The sequence below is a fragment of the Rhinichthys klamathensis genome, unplaced genomic scaffold, assembly GCF_029890125.1.
Source record: "Rhinichthys klamathensis goyatoka isolate OS25496 unplaced genomic scaffold, OSU_Roscu_1.1 h1tg000750l_1, whole genome shotgun sequence".
In the NCBI taxonomy this organism is placed as follows: domain Eukaryota; kingdom Metazoa; phylum Chordata; class Actinopteri; order Cypriniformes; family Leuciscidae; genus Rhinichthys; species Rhinichthys klamathensis.
Genome location: NW_026607158.1, coordinates 660503 through 674635, shown reverse-complemented (window position 1 = coordinate 674635; position 14133 = coordinate 660503). Strand labels below are relative to the sequence as shown.

At 42.4% G+C, this 14133-nt stretch overlaps 1 protein-coding gene across 2 annotated transcripts in view; it reads left to right on the top strand.

Annotated features, from left to right (window-relative positions):
* fstl4 (follistatin-like 4) overlaps positions 1–14133 on the top strand; it is a 124561-nt gene that overhangs the window by 85663 nt on the left and 24765 nt on the right. The window contains exons 7-9 of one of the 2 annotated variants that reach the window (XM_056242750.1): positions 3589–3615; positions 10042–10160; positions 10756–10905. In XM_056242750.1, the coding sequence (XP_056098725.1) occupies positions 3589–3615; positions 10042–10160; positions 10756–10905 (296 nt within the window). The remainder of the gene's footprint in view (positions 1–3588; positions 3616–10041; positions 10161–10755; positions 10906–14133) is intronic. The other variant, XM_056242751.1, reaches the window with a different exon arrangement.

Here is a 14133-nt window from a genome sequence, read left to right as displayed (position 1 = left end):
TCTTCAAAATATATTTTTATTCAACAGAAGAAAAAACTCAGGTTTGGAACAACTTGAGTCAAGTCAAGTCACCTTCATTTATGTAGCGCTTTATACAATGCAGACTGTTTCAAAGCAGCTTCACAGTGATAATAGGAAATGAATGCAACATAGGTTGTACGGAAGATCTAGAAAGAGAGTCACTGTCCAGCTTAAGTAAGTTTTTGATTAATTCATTTCCGTTGTAAAAATCATTAGTTATTAACTTAAGGGCCGTTTGCACGACACCGTTTTCAACTTTTATTGCGTTCTGGCCATTAATTTACACAACAGTGGTGTTTTGGTGGCCTGAGAATGCAAACTTTGAAATTGTTTATTTGAAAACGATACCGTTATCATCTCCGTGTAAACTTTAAAATCGGGAATCTGTGAAACCGGTCTAGTCAATAGGCCTGCGCGTTTGAATATGTAATTGTGCGCGTAGTCTTTCTTTACAAAGTGACATCGCCAATATCTTTTCTGGCATGCATTATACAGCGTTTTTAGTCGTTTCCACGGATCCGTGTGAAGTCAAGTCATCTTCATTTATATAGCGCTTTTAACAATGGATGGAACAATGAACAGGAATCATTTTGATCTGTACAGAGGAAGAACAAAAATTTTGTGAAAAAAATTGACTTTTGAGGTGTCAATGAGTAGCCTGGTCCCACCAGACTCTCGTACATTTCATTCGTACAGAGAGTCTGGCCTCGCTCCATTGACAAGCGTTAACTTCCTTGTAGGCGGTCCTCTGTTGAAGTCTAAAACTATTGGATCTGCCCAGAGTCACTCTGGATCTGACATAACCAATCGCTAACGTTTGGTCGTGACGTATGACGACTCAAACTAGCGCACAACATCAACGTCATCGTTCTCACCCACTCCCTCTGTTCGCCGATTGGACCGGTAAAGAATTGACCGGAGAAAACCAAAGAATACACCACAATCCCAGACGTAGAACTGAAGGAAAATGAAAATTGAGAGTACGTAGCGGAGCCAGGCTAGTCAATGAGGCCTTCGCAGAGGATAGTCTAGTTGACTCTGTCTCCGCTGGCACTTCAGGGCTGTGTTGTGGACGTGTGCAGGCGCAGGTCCACCATCTGATCTGGATACGGCTCGGATCCGGCTGACTACTGTAAACCTCGGGATAAACAGAGCGACTAATACTAGCGTAGATGCCATTCTTCTTATAATGTAACGAGTTCATCAGGTGTTGTAGGAAGTGTTCCCAGTTCCGGCTGACCTTATTTATGCAGCCTAACAATCATTTAACTGATTACATGTTAAGTGCATGCTAGGTTAAAGAGTCTAGATTTAAACCGACAGAGTGTTTCTGCTTCCTTAACAATGCTAGGAGTGAGTAAATGACAATTTTTTTTTTATTTTGGGGTGAACTATCCCTTTAAATCAGGCAGAATAAGCCCTTATAGTAGCATTTGCAGGTTACCACTTGTTTACAGTGTGATTGTAGTCACTCGCTAGTATTTTTGTTGTGATGCTCTGTACTGTATTTGGGAGAATCGTGTTGTTGGCTCAGATGTAGTGGTAAACTCTTCTATCGTATGGGTTGCTGGTTCAGTCATTACTGGGAAGGGTTTACAAGTAGGCTCATATGTAATGAAGTCACTAATGCGGGAAGGACAGTTTGTCATTAATACGGTTTTAATGGTCATACAGCAATAAACATCTTCAGATGTGAACAACCCTGTGGTGTCTTTGCCCATAAGCCAATTCCTGTTTCGAAAATTATAGATATTTTCTGGACTGTTAAATTTACAGTGTTCAATTACAGTGAAATGAAGGTCTATAGATCTGATTATGTCAGTAAATGGGGGATTATTTTCCGGCCAAATTTGGCCTTAGTGGAGTAATACAATACAACCTTAACCCGACATTATTACTGAAAGAGGTGTAAATCATGCATCAGTACCTTCCTCCCATGCCTTATTTCTTAATTATATTAGTACGTGTCAGTAATATACAGTAAGACATGGAAGACTTGCATCAGCATGATAAAACTAGAAGGAATAAAAGTAGTGTTTTCTGTCCATGAGCTCCATCAAAGTGTTATAATACAACTTCCATCCGTCATATTTTCTGTAACACAATGTCTTTGTTGAATATAAAGGGCCTCATAAAAGACAGGTGACAAGTCCCATACGAAGAGGACAAAGGCTGGTTATTTTTGCATTCAAATCATCTTGAATAAGACCTTTGTATAAGTCTTTTATATGTTAACCCTCGTGTTTTGGAGCTGAGAGACCTCAAGGCCAATTTAATATCTCGAAAAATAGACTTAAAATTGAACAAGCAGGTTGATATTTCATGAGGTTATGAAAATAAAGTATAAAGTTTCACTTTGATATCATGCCTCAACTTTTCCCAATGGAAACTGACTAAATTTGGTGTCTCTGAGACGCATAAAAACATCAACCAAAGCAATGCTAAATACTTCTCTACTGTTGCTGTACACTGCTGTTGTTGTGTTTTTCTACACTGTATTTCTGCTGATTTCTAGAATGGATACCAGACACGTTTCTGAAAAGTGCATGTCCATGTGTGACAAGGCTTTAGTAATATCTGCCTTCTGTTTCAGTGAGCTCAGAGGGACTCACTAAAGGAATCGGCAACACTTTACTTGAAGGGGTGTGCATAAGACTGACATGACACCTTCATAATCATGACAGGACACATGTTATGAATATGAAGGAGGTTTTATGCATGTTTATGGCAACTGTCATTAAGTGTCATTCGCTCAATTATGACATTTTTAATGCAAATATGACATTGTTTGAGATGTCTTTGTTATGACAACTTGACATAAACCAAGACAACATACATTGTCATAAATATGTCATAAACATGACATAGCAGATTAATGAAACCACTTAGATTTATGGGTTAACATTACATTAAACTGTCATGTGGTTGGTTTTGACATTGGCTGTCATGAGGCCATTATAACTGTGTCATGAATATTTTTCTTGACCTCAACTACAGTGGTTATAATGCCTCATGACAGCCAATGTCAAAACCTATTACCTGACAGTTTAATGTAATGTTAACCCTAAAGCTAAGTGGTTTCTTAAGTTTGATCATTAATCTGATATGTCATGTTTATGACATATTTATGACAATTTATGTTGTCTTAGTAATGTCAAGTTGTCATGACAAAGACACTGCAGGTTATGATGTATTGGTTTATGTCAAGTTGTCACAACAAAGACATCTCAAACAAAGTCATATTTGCATTAAAAATGTCATAATTGAGCGAATGACACTTGTCATAAACATGTGTCATGTCATGATTATGAAGGTGTCATGTCAGTCTTATGCACACCCCTTCAAGTAAAGTCTGACCAAGGAATCTCAGAGAAAAAGCACAGTGTGATACTGAAATGAAGCACATTTCCACCTTCAGGGCCTTTATTACCAGATCTTTTAGTAGTCCAGGGGATCTTATTAATGTGAAATCACTATTATTGCAGACAGTCCCGTTCCTCACGTGTCCTGTGTGTGTCTCTGCTGTCCACTAACTCTGCTCTGTGTTTCCTCATGCTGTCCATCTAGTGGCCAACATTCTCTGGAGGGAGGAAGGTAAATAAATGTCTGATTATATGTCTGCTTAATGTATTTTATGAAGAAAAAAAAAACATTTTTAAAGAGACTGTGTGTATGGACTGAATAAGTTCTTACTGAAATGAACAAATCCTGGCATATCTGAAACATGTATTAATTGTGTCGTAACAGCACAAAGTTAAGCTACCCAGACAGCAACATAGTGTCGGCCCAGATACGGGCCACATCTGGTACACATGCGTACCGGGTGTGGGCCAGATCTGGGCCGAATCTATGTTGCTGTTTGGGTAATGGACTATTACTTGGTGAAAGACTAGTGTAATATCATTACTAGGAGTGTAACAATACATCGTGTCACAATATATCGCAATAAAAATGCAACAATATGTATCGTAGATAGTGACAATATGTATTGTGGATAGTTCACCCAAAATAAAAATTACTGTGCTTGAAAAAATTCAAGTTTACAGAGTTTTAGTGTCAGTATACTATGTATAATGTTGAATATAATGTATAATAATGCAATGGGGGAATATCTGTGGTCCTGATAATGCCAGATGTCTGATGTTACCAGTAAAAGTGTCCTACATTATATTAAATATATCTAGTCGGTGACAGAGATCATCATATTAATCTACAATAATTCAGTATTTTCAGCTTCAGAATCATGAATATTGTTATTCTGGTTTTTTCTATTGTCCTGTGCTTTGGGTTTCAGCACCAATTCCAAGACTATTCATTTACACACACAATGTAATATCAAATTTAGCATTTTTTGGTAATATTTTATTATATGTCTTGGAATATTACAATAATAATATCGTATTGTGAGTTTAGTGTCGTGATATGTTTGGAATCGTGACATGAGGGGATCGCTACACCCCTAGTCATTACCATGAAGCGTTAAGCTACTCATGATCTCTTAACCACGGCAAAGGGCATTTTACTCTCTCTGTCTGTGTCGTACCTGGCCATAGTGCAGAGAAGAGACACAAATGAGAGCAATTTGAGACTTTTGCTTGCCTTCTCATTGGAAAAAAAACAATGTGTCTCACACTGTGTAAGTCAGAGATTTCATTCCTCAGATAATTCTCCTAATAAGCTGAGCATCGATCCACAACTTGCATTGGATGTCAACAATTGACTCATTTGAATGGAAGCTTGTTTTCACCACAGAATAAAAAATAAAAAAGATAATTGTGACTTTTTTTATCTCACAATTCTGACTTTTTTTGAATCCTGAGATTCAGTTTAGCCAGAGTTTAGAATGACCCAGGGTTAACTACTTCAAGTGTGGAAAGCCCTAATGTGTCACGTTCATCCAGTATGTGTGACACTCGGCTGATCTCCAGCTCCAGTCATTAAGATACTGAACATTCAAGTCTTCAGTTCACACAGAACAAACATTTCACAGAGCTTTCAATGTAAACGTGATGGACGTCTGTAAGCGTCTATAATAATAAATACCCAAGGGACAGTTCACCAAAAAATGTCATAATTTACATGGCCGTTAATAATAAATTCTATGTTGAATCAAATAAAATATTTCTTTCTAAAGCTACTTTTTATTTTGTCTATTTAATGCTTTCCTTATCTAACTCAGTAATGACTTTAAATGAACTTTTGGGGGTAATTTCTCAGCCAAATTTGATTAATTTGTTCAATTAATTACATAAAAACATAAAAAAACACTTGACAGACCAATTTTTTTTCCTCCACTGACCTGCGTCTCGTGTTTTTACCTGCACAAATGTTTTCTGTGTGAACCTGACTCCTTAGAGAGCTTTCCCAACGCAGTCTCACGAGGCTTTCGCTGACGTGTGGTTAGAGACGTGTGGTTAGAGATGTGTGGATAGAGATGTGTGGTTAGAGATGTGTGGATAGAGATGTGTGGTTAGAGATGTGTGGATAGAGATGTGTGGTTAGAGATGTGTGGATAGAGATGTGTGGTTAGAGATGTGTGGATAGAGATGTGTGGTTAGAGATGTGTGGTTAGAGATGTGTGGTTAGAGACGTGTGGTTAGAGATGTGTGGTTAGAGACGTGTGGATAGAGATGTGTGGTTAGAGACGTGTGGATAGAGATGTGTGGTTAGAGACGTGTGGATAGAGATGTGTGGATAGAGATGTGTGGATAGAGATGTGTGGTTAGAGATGTGTGGATAGAGATGTGTGGATAGAGATGTGTGGTTAGAGATGTGTGGTTAGAGATGTGTGGATAGAGATGTGCGGTTAGAGATGTGTGGTCAGAGATGTGTGGATAGAGATGTGTGGATAGAGATGTGTGGATAGAGATGTGTGGTTAGAGATGTGTGGATAGAGATGTGTGGATAGAGATGTGTGGATAGAGATGTGTGGATAGAGATGTGTGGTTAGAGATGTGTGGATAGAGATGTGTGGATAGAGATGTGTGGATAGAGATGTGTGGTTAGAGATGTGTGGATAGAGATGTGTGGATAGAGATGTGTGGATAGAGATGTGTGGATAGAGATGTGTGGTTAGAGATGTGTGGATAGAGATGTGTGGTTAGAGATGTGTGGTTAGAGATGTGTGGATAGAGATGTGTGGATAGAGATGTGTGGATAGAGATGTGTGGATAGAGATGTGTGGATAGAGATGTGTGGTTAGAGATGTGTGGATAGAGATGTGTGGATAGAGATGTGTGGTTAGAGATGTGTGGATAGAGATGTGTGGTTAGAGATGTGTGGTTAGAGATGTGTGGATAGAGATGTGTGGATAGAGATGTGTGGATAGAGATGTGTGGATAGAGATGTGTGGTTAGAGATGTGTGGATAGAGATGTGTGGATAGAGATGTGTGGTTAGAGATGTGTGGTTAGAGATGTGTGGATAGAGATGTGTGGATAGAGATGTGTGGATAGAGATGTGTGGATAGAGATGTGTGGATAGAGATGTGTGGTTAGAGATGTGTGGATAGAGATGTGTGGATAGAGATGTGTGGTTAGAGATGTGTGGATAGAGATGTGTGGATAGAGATGTGTGGTTACAGATGTGTGGATAGAGATGTGTGGTTAGAGATGTGTGGATAGAGATGTGTGGTTAGAGATGTGTGGATAGAGATGTGTGGTTAGAGATGTGTGGTTAGAGATGTGTGGATAGAGATGTGTGGATAGAGATGTGTGGTTAGAGATGTGTGGATAGAGATGTGTGGTTAGAGATGTGTGGATAGAGATGTGTGGATAGAGATGTGTGGTTAGAGATGTGTGGATAGAGATGTGTGGATAGAGATGTGTGGATAGAGATGTGTGGATAGAGATGTGTGGATAGAGATGTGTGGATAGAGATGTGTGGTTAGAGATGTGTGGTTAGAGATGTGTGGATAGAGATGTGTGGTTAGAGATGTGTGGATAGAGATGTGTGGATAGAGATGTGTGGATAGAGATGTGTGGTTAGAGATGTGTGGATAGAGATGTGTGGATAGAGATGTGTGGTTAGAGATGTGTGGATAGAGATGTGTGGATAGAGATGTGTGGTTAGAGATGTGTGGATAGAGATGTGTGGATAGAGATGTGTGGTTAGAGATGTGTGGTTAGAGATGTGTGGATAGAGATGTGTGGATAGAGATGTGTGGTTAGAGATGTGTGGATAGAGATGTGTGGATAGAGATGTGTGGTTACAGATGTGTGGATAGAGATGTGTGGTTAGAGATGTGTGGATAGAGATGTGTGGTTAGAGATGTGTGGATAGAGATGTGTGGTTAGAGATGTGTGGTTAGAGATGTGTGGATAGAGATGTGTGGATAGAGATGTGTGGTTAGAGATGTGTGGATAGAGATGTGTGGTTAGAGATGTGTGGATAGAGATGTGTGGATAGAGATGTGTGGTTAGAGATCTGTGGATAGAGATGTGTGGATAGAGATGTGTGGATAGAGATGTGTGGATAGAGATGTGTGGATAGAGATGTGTGGTTAGAGATGTGTGGATAGAGATGTGTGGTTAGAGATGTGTGGATAGAGATGTGTGGATAGAGATGTGTGGTTAGAGATGTGTGGATAGAGATGTGTGGATAGAGATGTGTGGATAGAGATGTGTGGTTAGAGATGTGTGGATAGAGATGTGTGGATAGAGATGTGTGGTTAGAGATGTGTGGATAGAGATGTGTGGATAGAGATGTGTGGTTAGAGATGTGTGGATAGAGATGTGTGGATAGAGATGTGTGGTTAGAGATGTGTGGTTAGAGATGTGTGGATAGAGATGTGTGGATAGAGATGTGTGGATAGAGATGTGTGGATAGAGATGTGTGGATAGAGATGTGTGGTTAGAGATGTGTGGATAGAGATGTGTGGATAGAGATGTGTGGTTAGAGATGTGTGGTTAGAGATGTGTGGTTAGAGATGTGTGGATAGAGATGTGTGGATAGAGATGTGTGGTTAGAGATGTGTGGATAGAGATGTGTGGTTAGAGATGTGTGGATAGAGATGTGTGGATAGAGATGTGTGGTTAGAGATGTGTGGATAGAGATGTGTGGATAGAGATGTGTGGTTAGAGATGTGTGGATAGAGATGTGTGGATAGAGATGTGTGGTTAGAGATGTGTGGTTAGAGATGTGTGGATAGAGATGTGTGGATAGAGATGTGTGGATAGAGATGTGTGGATAGAGATGTGTGGATAGAGATGTGTGGATAGAGATGTGTGGTTAGAGATGTGTGGATAGAGATGTGTGGATAGAGATGTGTGGTTAGAGATGTGTGGATAGAGATGTGTGGTTAGAGATGTGTGGATAGAGATGTGTGGATAGAGATGTGTGGATAGAGATGTGTGGATAGAGATGTGTGGATAGAGATGTGTGGATAGAGATGTGTGGTTAGAGATGTGTGGTTAGAGATGTGTGGATAGAGATGTGTGGTTAGAGATGTGTGGATAGAGATGTGTGGATAGAGATGTGTGGATAGAGATGTGTGGATAGAGATGTGTGGTTAGAGATGTGTGGATAGAGATGTGTGGTTAGAGATGTGTGGATAGAGATGTGTGGATAGAGATGTGTGGATAGAGATGTGTGGATAGAGATGTGTGGATAGAGATGTGTGGTTAGAGATGTGTGGATAGAGATGTGTGGTTAGAGATGTGTGGATAGAGATGTGTGGATAGAGATGTGTGGTTAGAGATGTGTGGTTAGAGATGTGTGGTTAGAGATGTGTGGTTAGAGATGTGTGGTTAGAGATGTGTGGATAGAGATGTGTGGTTAGAGATGTGTGGTTAGAGATGTGTGGATAGAGATGTGTGGATAGAGATGTGTGGTTAGAGATGTGTGGATAGAGATGTGTGGATAGAGATGTGTGGTTAGAGATGTGTGGTTAGAGATGCAGCACATTGCTTACTTTTTATACAAATCGTACGTTTTCATACTCTGCATTTTTTGCAAAGTGGCTGATTGGTAAAATAGTTTGGGCCGGTGTTTCTGTGTCTGAGACATTTTCCAAAATGCCTGGGAAATAAACGGAAGTGCTTAAACTCTGGAGCTCTTCACGTGTCACTCAAAAATGACTGAATTATATTTTATATTTTTGTCAATTAAATGAATGTACTAAATTTTAGTTTGATCATGTTTTTTAATTAATATTTTGTATTTTCAGGGTATTTTTATATTTTTATATTATATTTACGCTTTATTTACAAACCATTTATTGGCTTTTTGAGCATAGAAATTTGACCTGTAATTTCCAACTTAAACTGTCATAAATCTTTGCTGAATTATTGCTGAAGTGAAAAAGTTTAAAAATTGAACTTTAAAAAAGTAACAGAACGTCTATTGTTATGAAAAATGAACAAAAATACTATTTTCAATTTTTATATGAAATATATACTTTCAAAATCATGTTTTACTCTAAAACTGCTAGAAAATTAAAGCCATAAAAAGTTGTGTTCCAAATCCGAGGTTGATATCTCAGAAAATTTGCATTTTGACTATTTTTAACAGGACAATTTAACCTTTTCAAATCATGTCCATGATTTTTTTTTTGTGTGTGTGTTTTCACACAGTAAGTGCCAAAACCTTTACCAAGTTTCGTACCATTCCAATGAAGTAAACGATTCTAAAAAAGCTAAACATAACTTTTTTTTTAAGGGGGTTAAGACTGCGGTCTTGCACATCATCATTAGCACCACAGTCCTCCAGATGACCGCTAACACTGGTCAGTCGTAGCTTACCTGCCCCTGTGTGTTGTTACACCTTCTGCTTTCTGACGACATGGCGGCTGTGAGCATCACGTGAACACACACTCATTAGCAGCTGGTGTTTGCTCCCTGGTGACAGACCTGCAAATGCACTTTCTGGAGTCGTTGCAGGAGGTTTTAATAGTCTCTGCTGCCTAACCGTGTGACAGCCAGATTGTTAGGAATGGTTTTCTCAGCCCGGTTTGGTGTTGTTTTCTCTCAGAAGACGAGTAATGGTGTGTGTGTGTAATCAATGCACCTGTGTGTTGTTGTAGGGCTCAGTGTGGGGAACATGTTCTACATCTTCTCCAGCGAAGGGATCATTATACTGCAGCCCGGCAACTGTGAGATCCGCAGACGCATCGCGCGGACAGAGAGGATTCTGGGTAGTGATGTAAGTCCTGGCTCAGCCCAAAAAAACCCCCGAAGAAATAAGAAAATGTATTTTAAGTAGTTCACTTCAGAAATAAAATGTCCTGATAATCTACTCTCCCGCACGTCATCCAAGATCTTCATGTATTTCTTTCTGCAGTGGAAAAGAAATGAAGGTTTTTGAGGAAAACATTTCATTCAGACGATTTTAACCATTTGTGGTTAAAAAGTATATCAATGTTTATTTTGTTTATAAAATAAGCGAAGGTTTGTCTAGATCAGACTCTTATTCCTCGGCTGGATCGTGTCGAGACTTTGAAGCTGCACTGAAACTCACATCTGGACCTTCGACCCGTTGGACCCCATTGAAGTCACTATATGGAGAAACATCCTGGAGTGTGTTCCTCAAAAACCTTCATTTCTTCTCCACTGAAGAAAGAAAGACGTGGACATCTTTGAGACGTGCGGGAAAGTAAATCATCAGGACATTTTACTTCTGAATTGAACTACTCCTTTAATGACTAAGATTGTTTGCACCGGGTCAGTATTTTCACATTTCTCCATCCCCAAAATATTTCTATAATGCAAAAATGTATGTGTCCATATTGTCCCTGCAGGACGAGCTGTGTCCCAGAAGCACGGGCGTCTCTCCACACGAGTGTGTCTGGGCGTCCGCGGTCAGCGTGAGGGAGAAGTACGTGTACGTGACCCAGCCGCTCCACAACAGGCTTCTGCTGATCGACACTCAGGCGCAGAGAGTCGTGCAGGTGAGGATGCGTATCAGGCTCTCGTATCTCTCAACCCAGACAGCAGCAGAGTGTCGGCCCAGATCTGGCCCACATCCGGCCCGTGTGGAATCAACATGCACCAGATGAGGGCCGGATCTCTGCCGGCACTGTGTTCCTGTCTGGGAGACAACACCTTACTGCATGATAAAGCCAAGCGTGCCGCACAAGCCCTCAAAAGTGAAGCCAAAACATCTCGATCGCCCCCCCCGTGACCGGTCCTAGTATAGCTCATAAGCCCCGCCTCCCCATGTTATTCAACGGGACGTGAGACCAACTAAATAATTAAATTACACTTCACATATCTTTTTTCTAAAGATAGTTTCTGTCATTTACTGTAGTTTTTAACACGTTGATGTAATTTCAAGTGTTTGTTTTTAAAATAAGTTTGTTTTTAGTTAGTTATTTGATGCTATAAAAACGGTGCTGTGACATCATGATTGACAGCTGTGATTGACAGGTTCTCTATGCGGAGTAGTCACTGAAGCACCAACGGACTTTTTTTCATAATGTTGACTATGTGGTTAGTAGTTGTATTTACCTTATTTTAACGAGGCACTGCAAACAGCAGACATCATTGGAGAGGAACGGAGCAGACCGAGGCCACTTAAGAAAAGTGCAGGGCGTGTGCTAGCGATTGATTCGGCGAGAGTGAGGGCGGGGCCTTGATTTCGCGGCTTTACTTCCTGCTCACGACTGCGCATGACTGGTCCCGAAAACGCTACTGCGCAGACTCAAGTTCAAGATGTCAGCGCCATATCGGGACGCTGGCGGCTTCAGTTCTCTCCAATGGAAAAGAACGAAGGGGCGTCGTCCATCTTTTTTTACAGTCTATGGATAAAGCCAATAGAATACAATTATTGCCCCGTTTACACGAAGGGAAGACGCAGATACTTCCCTGCGGTTTGGCCTCTCATTTACACGAAAACCCCGTTTTTATCACAGAAAACGAATCGGTTACCTAACGTAACCTCGGTTCTCTCTAGAAGAGGGAACGAGTATTGCGTAAGCTAGCTTACGCTGCGGGAAAGATTCATCTTTGCTGAGATATTGAAGCCAAAAATTATTTCATAATTTGTATCCATACACAACGCAGTTCCTCTGCGGCAGACCTAGAGCAGGCTAGCTAGCAGCTCATTGGTTCGCTCAGAGAGAACTGCTTAAGCCTATGGGAGAGCGGGGCTGAACTCGCTTCCAATGAGAGGCGCCCGCGCGCTGATTGCGTCATGGCCCGCCAGAATGGGCGTGGCCATGGTGTATATAACAGTCTCTCCCAGGCTTATATGTTGATTTATTTCAGCGTGAAGCGAAACGCTAGTAGCGCAAGCACGGCCGGGAACGCAATACTCGTTCCCTCTTCTAGAGAGAACCGAGGTTACGTTAGGTAACCGATTCGTTCTCTTACGAGAGGTTCTCTCGTATTGCGTAAGCTAGCTTACGCTGCGGGAACACCTGGTCAACGCCGTGCGCGCTATGAGTCCACTCATGAATCCCAGGGTGATACCGGGGGATTTTTAACGTGGAGTGAATGTATTATGAGGCCGACAGAGCGGGCACATGAAGTGTATACATAAGCATGTATGAGGCCGGCAGAGCGGGCACATGAAGTGTATAATCATTTAAGGAGAGCACAAGGGGCGAACCGGTTGTGTGAGGGACTCCCAGTAATGCAGCTTCTTAGGGAGCTGGTCGTTTAGACAGCTAGTAATTTTGCCTGCAAGGCGGAAACTTCCAAGTTGTAAAATCTGACAAAAGTGGACGGGGAGGCCCATTCCGCGGCCACACAAATGTCATGAATGGAAATTCCACAGGACCATGCCCACGATGAGGCCATGCCTCTAGTGGAGTGCGCCCTGATGCCCAGAGGGCAGGGCAGGCATTTAGATGCGTAAGCAGAGGCGATAGCGTCTACTATCCATCTAGACAGTGTCTGTTTAGAGGCGGCCAGATCTTTGGTGCGCCCCCCAAACGACACGAAAAGCTGCTCAGCGCGTCTGAACGCGGCAGCGCGCATAGTGTACAATCTCAGAGCCCGCACCGGGCAGAGGAGATTGGCGTCGCGCTCACTATCGGATGGAGGCAGAGCCGATAGGGTAATAATCTGAGCCCTGAACGGGGTACCAATCGCCTTCGGGACATAGCCATGTCTAGGTTTGAGAATGACAACAGAATCATTCGGACCAAACTCGAGACACGCGGCGCTGGATGAGAGCGCGTGAAGATCCCCCACGCGTTTTACTGAGGACAGAGCCGTCAGAAAAACGGTCTTGAGCGAGAGGTATTTTAGGTCCACAGACTCGAGCGGTTCGAACGGGGGTGCTTTCATAGTTTCGAGAACTATAGAAAGATCCCAGATAGGAACCGAAGGGGGGCGCGGAGGGTTCATCCTCTTAGCTCCCCTGAGGAAGCGGATGACTAACTCGTCTTTGCCCAGGGACTGAGCGCGTCGGGGTTCAGAGAACGCCGCGACGGCTGCCACGTAAACCTTGAGAGTGGAGGGGGACCTGCCCTTGTCCAGCATCTCTTGAAGGAAAACAAGCAAAGACGGCACCTCGCATGACCGTGGGTCCAGATGTTTGTCGGTGCACCATTTTGAGAACACAGACCATTTAGACGCATAGAGCATTCTCGTGGAAGGTGCTCTAGCCTGTATGATAGTGTTTCTTACTCCTTCTGGCAAATCAACGAATAGTCGTTGATCACCCATGCATGTAGCGCCCAGCGCCGTGGATGGGGGTGCCAGATCGTGCCGCGAGCCTGAGAGAGGAGATCTGCTCTGACTGGGATGGGCCACGGGGCTGTCTGCGACAGCTGAGTGAGCTCCGGAACCCAATTCTGACTCTCCCAACGCGGGGCTATGAGGAGCACCGAGTGGCGTGTGTCCCTGATCCTCTGAATTACCTGTGGTAGCAGAGCGATCGGAGGGAATGCATAGAGCGGGCGGCGAGGCCATCCCTGGGCTAGCGCGTCCTCGCTCCTTGATAAAAATATTGGGCAGTGAGCGTTCTCTTCTGACGCGAAGAGGTCCACCTCTGCTCTGCCGAATAGCCGCCACAGTATTTGGACCGTCTGTGTGTTCAGGGACCATTCTCCTGAGGAGATGAGGTTCCTGGACAGTATGTCTGGACCGTCGTTCAGATGGCCCGGCACATGCGTCGCTCTGAGCGAGAGCAGGCGGCTCTGAGACCAAACTAAAATGCGGTGTGTCAG